At 39.6% G+C, this 8239-nt stretch overlaps 1 protein-coding gene across 6 annotated transcripts in view; it reads right to left on the bottom strand.

Annotated features, from left to right (window-relative positions):
• Window positions 1-2742: 2742 nt before the first annotated feature.
• Window positions 2743-8239, bottom strand: part of GPM6B (glycoprotein M6B) — a 142521-nt gene continuing 137024 nt past the window's right edge. For 4 of the 6 annotated variants that reach the window (XM_037157485.2, XM_037157481.2, XM_037157483.2 and 1 more), the window contains 2 exons: window positions 8161-8226; window positions 2743-4809 (listed from right to left, as the gene is read on the bottom strand). In XM_037157485.2, the coding sequence (XP_037013380.1) occupies window positions 4660-4809; window positions 8161-8226 (216 nt within the window). In that variant the 3' untranslated portion in view covers window positions 2743-4659. Of the gene's footprint in view, window positions 4810-5211; window positions 6399-8160; window positions 8227-8239 lie in introns of those variants that run through there. The other 2 variants (XM_037157482.2, XM_037157486.2) reach the window with 1 other exon arrangement.

The raw sequence follows: 8239 nt of genomic DNA, 5'->3' as shown, positions 1-8239 counted from the left end.
TGTGGTTTCTTTTTCATCATTTGATTTGGTGCTCTGGTGCATAAACCAAAAATAATCTAGTCAGGTGACACCTTTTCCGAATTTCTTGTTCTTAGGCCTTTCATTATACTAGAATGAACTCATTTTTTTCATATTTGTGTTAGATTATATTTCCTTGAAAATGTATTGCTCAGATTCCTGTCCTGCATTTTGGAAGTTTCATCTGTGCTCCTTGCTCTCCACAGTGCAGCTACCATGAGTCATACTGGGGCCATCTTTCCCAAATCCGTCCTTCAGATTTGTCCCTGAAAATAAAGACACAGGTTTTTCCACTCTAGGCTCTAGAAATGGTACAGTATCACCACTGGTCTTTAGTGTTGGCACCTATTTCTTGGGAACCAACACAAACCCTTAGATGGTAGTAAGAAGAGAGGGTGGTAAGAAGAGAGTGCCCATACTCGGCACTTTCTATGTTACGTGTATTAACTCACTTAATGTTCACATCACCCATGTGAAGTGTAGGTACTGTGACCTCCCACGATTTATAGATTAGGAAACGCAGAGCAGAGAGGTTAGAGATTTGACCAAGGCTTGTGACCATCAAGCTGTGGATCCAGGACACCCAGGGTTGAGACAAATACCGCCTCTGGCCTGGTCTGTAGTGGAGCTGATCCAGTAGAAGACATCCCAGGACCTGGAATGGCTCACCCATTAGGTGTTCCTCTCCAGAATGACCTTCAGAAACCACACATCAACCCAATCAAGGTAACCATACCAAAATGCAGCAGCAGCATAACTTCCACACAGGTAAGAGGAGACCCATTTGCTCTCGCTCCCCCTTCATCTTTGTACACCTGCAGCTCTCAGTCCAGCATCTTCTTGTGGGAGCATCTCGGGCAATGTGGGAGCAGTTCTTTAATGACACTGCCATTATAGTCACCACAATGTGTGCCCAGAACTGCTCTGAGGGTGAACAAGCACGCCAGTCTGCAGAGACTGAGGGATTTCCCGGGCCACGAGACTTTCAGTGCTACCCAGTGACCACCCAATCCAGTGTGTTCTTAAAGCTAAAATTGTAGGCTGCATATTTATGGGTCTTTTTTTTTTTAATTGAGTAACTCTGTCTTTGATCAGGTGTCTTTTGACCACTCAATCCAGTGTGTTCTTAAAGCTAAATTGTAGGCTGCATATTTATGGGTCTTTTTTTTTTTTAATTGAGTGAGTCTGTCTTTTGATCAGAGAATTGAGTTCATGTACATTTAAAGTAATTACTGGTAGGTGTGGACTTACTCTAGCCATTTTGTTGTTTTGTAATTCCTTTGTTTTTCCTCTCTTTGTGATTTGATGATTTTCTGTAGTATGCTTATATTTCTTTATCTTTTGTGTATCTGCTATAGGTTTTTGCTTTGTGGTTACCATGAGCTTACATGAATCATATTTATAACCATCTCTATCAGGCTGATAATAATTTTGAGCATACATGAAAGTTCTGCATTTATACAGTCCCTCCCATTCTGTTTTTTGATGTCACAATTTACATCTTTTGATGTTTTGTATCCACTAACAAATTATGGTATAGTTTTTTAAATACTTCAGTCTTTGAAACTTCATGCTGGGGTTAAAAGTGATTTGCCCGCCACTATTGCAAGAATATGCTGAATTTATGTATTTATCATTACCAGCGAGTTTCATACTTTGCATGTTTTCCTGTTGCTAATTATTGTCTTTTTATTTCAGCCTGCAGGACTGTTTTTACCATTTCCTGTAAGGCCAGTCTGGTGATGATGATTTTTAGCTTTTGCTCCTCTGGAAAACGTTCTCCATCAGTCCTGAAGGACAGCTTTGCTGGGTACAGTATTCTTGGTTGGTGGTTTTGAATTTCTTTGAGCAGTTTGAATATTTATCATGCCACTCCCTTCTGCAGTTTCTGCTGAACAATATAGTTATTGTCTTACGGGAGTTCCCTTGGATATAGCAAGTCATTTCTCCCTTGCTGCTTTTAAGATTTTCTCCTTTAAATTTTGACAACTCAGTTATAACTTGTCTTGTGTACATCCCTTGGGATCTTTTTTAGAATTCTCTGAGCTTCCTGGATCTGGATGTCCCTTTCTCTCCCCACATTAGAGAAGTTTTCAGCCATTATTTCTTCTTTTAAAAAAAAGATTTTATTTATTTATTTTTAGAGATGGGGAAGGGAGGGAGAGAAGCATCGATCCCTTGCCTCTCATACACATCCCCACTAAGGTACTGAACCTGCCACCTGGGCATGTGCCCTGACTGGGAATTGAACCTGCAGCCTATTGGTGTGCAGGATGATGCTCCAATCAACCGAGCCACCTGGTCAGGGCTTTTTAAATATCCTCAAATAAACCTTTCAGTAGATTTTCATACCTTGGGTTTATAAAATAGCCATGTGGCACATGGACCCCTATGAAGGTTCTTCCTTATACTTTCCCCAAACTTAAGTTTTGTGTTAATGCCGTAGGTTTATTGCTTTCATTTATTGAAGCCCATCAGAAAATCTCTGTACTTTTCACAGAGATCTATAAAGTGTTAATGGTACTTTATGTGAACTGTAGCCCAGTGGGCGACACCATTTCCTCAAATTGTTCTCACTTAAAGGAGATTTGTCAGAGGTGAGAAAATGTAGCACTTTCTTATAAAGTTAATTTCATACCAATGTGAAATCTTGATTATGCACATATTTCAAAATGACACCGTACTGAGGACGAAGGTATTTATGTATGTAAAAAGGCAACTTAATGAAGCTATAATTTTATTTCATTTCTGTTAGTACATCCACAACTGTTTCCACCTAAATAGATCTTTAAAATAAGCATACACAAGTAATGACTATTATCTACAAATATTTATTGTAACACTTGAATAGAACTACAGGAAGCCCTTGGCACTGATAGAAAATATTGATTCACTGTTAGGTTACAAAAATTTATACATAGCAAAATTTAATGCTCTTTACATAAAAAATATTAGACTACTTAAACAAAACTTCCAAAAATTCTTGGTAATAGCTACCAGAATTAGAAAAGTAAAATTAGCCTTTAGACACTGCTTCTTCTAGAACACTGGACTCTAACAGCACCTGCACCGCTGGAAAAAACATTGAAGTCTGTCATGCCGCAGGAGAACAAATCACCAAGCTATTCTGGAACGACTGTTCTACACAGAAGAGAGCTTCTCCCAATTCAAAACAAAAAAAAAATAGTCAAGGTCCAATTAGGCATTTTTAGGCATTAACAACAACAACACAAGGAATTGAAATGAAATGTACTTGATGTTCAGTTTTAATAGCGTATTGATAAAGGTATGCTTCCTTTCATTTTAATACATTTCCATACATGTATATGTTTTAAAATCCAGGAAACAGCCAAACCACAAGTTAATTCCTAACGTGAATATACATAGTTAACCCTATATTATGCAGCCCCTTTTAAAAAGCACTGATGCACCCAACAGTTATATGTATCATTTCATAAAGAGCAACACAAAGTCTACCATCACTAATACCCAATACCTATAGTCACTTAATGTTCTGGAACACGATTTAGAAGGCAAGTTTCGTTTGAAAATGGCTTAAACTCAAGCAGTTGTATTTTTGTTTTTTTTTGTTGGTTTTTTTTTTGCTGAACATTGAACTTGATTATTCCAGAAAACTAAGATTTAGATAAGAAAACATGAAATAAATACCAATGCTAATTTAAATTACTTAAGTATTCAAGTCTATAAAAGTAGGAGGCCTGTGGTCTATTTGTAATTAGGTCTTAGATAGTTGGTATGAAACTGTAAACTCACTTTTGAGACCACATAAAAATGGTTTAGAATGGTGGTCATTTTAATAAGGTAACACTTCTTCATTAAGAAAAAACATTTGTGGAAAAAATTCTATGGAGGATTTTGGGTCTCCCATTGTGATGCAAGTTCTTAGAAATTTACAGCAAATACTCATTAAGGCAGAGCTGATATTTATTCCCCCACGAAGAATGATGACCAGTGGGTCATTTTATTAAAATAAGATCTTGTATAAAATTGACTCTGCAAAGCTTGTCAATGAGTCACAATTCAGCTTCTTTAATGGTAGGTATAGCAGAATTTATAGTAGCCCATTTTTGCATTATTGAAAAAAGATTTCTGATTGGATCATGAAATTGTGTCCTAGTCAGTTGTGAGAATCCTATTACCTTTGATGAGCCACAGTTTAATAACTGTCAGCTGTTGGAAGTGGAACTTCACACCAATTCCATTTTGTTCCCTATTGGATGCTCTCAAGGACAGATAGCATACGCGATTTCACAGCCTCATCCCTTGGTGCTGGCACATCATGGAGAGGGAGCGTGCCACATTCTCAAAGCCTGTCCTGGTGGGATTGCTCTGGTGGTAACTGAGAGCATGCCGCAAATTTCAAAAGGATGAACAATCATTTTATCAAAGTGTTGCCTTTTAAAATGGCTAACATGAAACCTCCAATATCTGTTCTAAAGAAAAAGATTTACCTACTGGAAGGTTTTCCTAGAAATACATCCCAGCAGCTTGAGACAGACAGTGAAGTGTTTGTAGTTCTACATGAGTTTGTTTGATGGGAAACACATCTGTACTGCAGGGCAGCTGTCTGATGATTTGTCAGAGCTGTCAATTCGTCGGCCGAAGCACTCTGGCAAACATTTATGTGTAAGAATTGAGTTGTTCTTTGGACCGGGACTGGATATCTTGCAGTTCCTGTTCTTCCTTTGCTTTGATATCCTGGTAAGCCTGCATTTTGCTTGCATCCTTTAAGTAAGCCCAGTTAGAAGACAGTATCATGAGGAAGTGGATCTGGAAAAGAAGGGTGAGCATGATGGCTAGTGAGCATGTCAGAGGCAAAGCAGGCTGCTAGGTAGATTAGGGTTTACTGTAAAAGGGGGAGAGGGTTATTCTGTATTAATACATATTGTGCGGTCAGAGGCATCAGATACTGAGGGCATGCTCTGCTAGTAGGCTTCATATTAAAAGGCTGAAGGAAAGTTAGTATACAGACATAATGAACTTGAAAAAATGGCCAAGGTTATTGTTAAGAAAAGGCAAAAATAAAATACAAGAGGGTGCTTTTTACCATTTTGAGAGTAACTTTAAAAACTATTGCAGAAGTTCAGAAACACGATGGTGGTTATTTTTACATAAGTGCGGTGCAAAGATCTTTCCTATCTGTGGATAAAAATCAATTCCCCAAAAGGCCCAAAAGTGTGAACAACATTTATTTTGAGTAAATAATAAAAAAAAACTACATATTTAACATGGAAAAATGAAGTGAACGTCCAAACCAAACCTAAGAACTATAAGCAAAGCATGCAGTCTCTGTGTTAACAAATTTTTAGTAGTGAAACTACATTTTCCATTTTATAACTGCCATTACTTCATTTGACAAAATGTAAAAAATCCTTATCGTCATTCTTTACAGTTGATGCAGTACACACTGCTTCCCATTCATTTTCCTCATCTTTCCTGCATAATCTATATCTCAAGTCCCTGATACTTCATACCTCCTCCTCCTCATATCTGAGACTTTCAGACCCAGGAACAGTTTATCTTCCCATTAAAGTCTTACATGCAATTTGAGAACTGGCTTTGAGGAATCAGTTACTACTCACCAAAACAATAACTTAAGGTTATCAGTTTTATGGGCTCTGAAAGGAAGGATTGTGCTTTATCCAGAAAAACCCAAAAAACAAAAACAAAACCCCACACATATAAATCCTTTTTTTTTTCAGAGAAAACAAATACATGGCTTTTATTTTACTTCAAATTTCATCTGACTTATTTGGAGGGGGCACTTACTTGGTAGTGAACCATGTAATCATCAAAAAATTAATCAAAATTAAGATATATTTGTAAAATATATTCCAGAAGGAGTCTGACAAAACAGAATCCAGCATAGGACGGTTCTCTTCCATTTCATCTTCACCACTTTTCATTTTCACCATTGAACTTGGTCATCAAGCCAGCAAAAATAACGGAAAATGCAGGTATTTCAGACTTTTAATACTTCATTTAGAGATACTACTTAAAGTTTAAGTTCAAGGAAGTTATTTTTTAATGGGTGCTCAGAATGTCAGTAAATAACTGAATCCTTTTCAAACTGTAGAAATAGCCAGATCTCGTAACGTTGTAATTCATGTACGGTAAGTCATCTGATTAATCTCCCATGCCAGATGAGTTCACTAAAGCTATTTACAAATTACTGGTACAAAACTGCAGAAACCTAGAGTCTGCTTTAGTCTGGGGTGTCAGTGATATTCATGCTACATCGTATAGCCCTCTAAAGCTCCTTAGGGGGCTTATGCGATTTAGAATTTAGTGCAGCAATCTTCCCGACTCTTAAACTTCAAAACCGCATAGTTATATGTAGTAGCCATCATGTAGATCAGCTGGTGGAAGAGAACAAAACAGGACAGTAAGATACAGGCAGTGAGGGCCGGTGCCACGAGACTTCTAAACTTGGGTGGGGAGGTTATGCCAGCTCAGCCTAAGGCGTTCCTTTTTCCCACTTACAATCACAACAGAAAACCCTCATGTCTAGCGCACAAAACTTTTCTCATTCCACATCTACTGTATTGGCCCTGCCCTCAGTACGTTTATTAAAAAGACTAGGATGTGTTTAAAGAATGACAAGATCACGTTCTGGCTCAGTGGCGTAAGATGAAGCTAAACGCTCCTACTGCCCTCATTCTTTCCCAAGCGGCTCACTGGGCAGCACTTAGTCCTCCCGCCCGGTACTCAGCAGAGAGAGCAGGCAGCAGGGCAGAGAACGGGTCACCACCGTGACTCAACAGGTGGTTTCTTTTCATGGGCTGTAGTGGGAAGGCATGCGTTCGTGGTTGGAAAACCTGGGAGTGACTCATGTCCGAGCAGATGAGATGTCCCCCTTGCTCTACCAATCTTAGACTTCTTCAGATCATAGATCCAGCCCTCTCAAATTACATGTTGATGTGCACATACATACATATACCTGTTTGTGGTTATACAGCTGATCCTCATTATTTGAAGATTCTGTATTTGCAAATTTGCCTATATACTAAAATTTTTGGTGACCCCCAAGTCCATACTGATAGCACCTTCGTGGTCATCTGTGGACATGTGCATAGCGGTGGAAGAGTGAAGTCTCCCAGCAGAGGTCGACCAAGGTGGCACTGCCTTGTTCCAGCCTCAGCCTGTATACAAGTGTCCTTTTTGCAGTCTGTTTAGTGCCAGGTTTTTGTTTTTGTTTTTGTTTTTTAAGAGAAGGAGAGAAACATCAATGTGTGGTTGCTTCTCCTGTGCCCCGCACTGGAGACGTGGCCCGCAACCCAGGCATGTGCCCTGATTGGGAATCGAACCAGCAACCCTTTGTTTCACAGGCCAGTGCTCAATCTACTGAGCCACACCAGCCAGGGCTGTTCTTTGCATTCTTGTGATTTTACTTTTTAAATGTTTCCTGCTTGAAGTGCTGTGTAGTGTTTTTAAGTGCAAGAATGTTGTGAAGTGAGCTAACAAAGCAAATAAATGTGCAGAATGATTTTCATTTCGATATGAGTCAGTGATGTAGGGTGTGAGTTGAGTATTAGTGAATCAACAATGTATACAAAATAAAATGCCTTTGAACAGAACCACACAAAACAAGGTTATATATTTGATTAGTTCCCCCAAAAATGTGACTAGAGGCTCACAGAAACCTAGTCCTGTGTGCCCTCCAGGAGCAGTGGCTCCATATTTGTTCATTCACTGTTCAAGGAGACCTCACCGAGTGTAACTACTGTGCACAACAGGGTCAACTCTGAGCATGTAGGTGCTATGCATGAGTATGCATACTATGAGTATGCATATTTCTTTCTGGAAACTGAAAGGGGTAATGCCTCGTGGGACCTTTCGTCCCTATCTCAGGATGCCACAACGCAGTGTTCCAGTCCTAGTTAACAGGTGTTCGGGTGTCGGTACCCTCTCTTTCCATGGAATCCAGCTTACATCGCCTACAGTCAGTGCCAGGACAGCCAGCTAGCACACCCTACAGTCTAGACACGTGGTAGGTTTACATGGGTGAAATTTGACCAACCTTGAGCCGTCCCAAGAGTGTTGGCTGGAAGGGAAACCTGTCATTATAGAGACTGCTGGGAGGGGGAGCTAGACCGGGCCAGTCCTTGGGCCATTACTCACCAGGGCAATGACGGTGGCACCAGCTCCGGCACAGGCCACAATGAACAGGTGATAGGACATGTAGAACTAGGAAAGAAGA

This window comes from Artibeus jamaicensis, unplaced genomic scaffold (genome assembly GCF_021234435.1).
Source record: "Artibeus jamaicensis isolate MK-2021 breed Jamaican fruit bat unplaced genomic scaffold, CSHL_Jam_final scaffold_1283, whole genome shotgun sequence".
Taxonomy (NCBI): Eukaryota; Metazoa; Chordata; class Mammalia; order Chiroptera; family Phyllostomidae; genus Artibeus; species Artibeus jamaicensis.
Note: the sequence above shows the minus strand (reverse complement) of the source record. Positions and strands in the feature narration are given on the sequence as shown.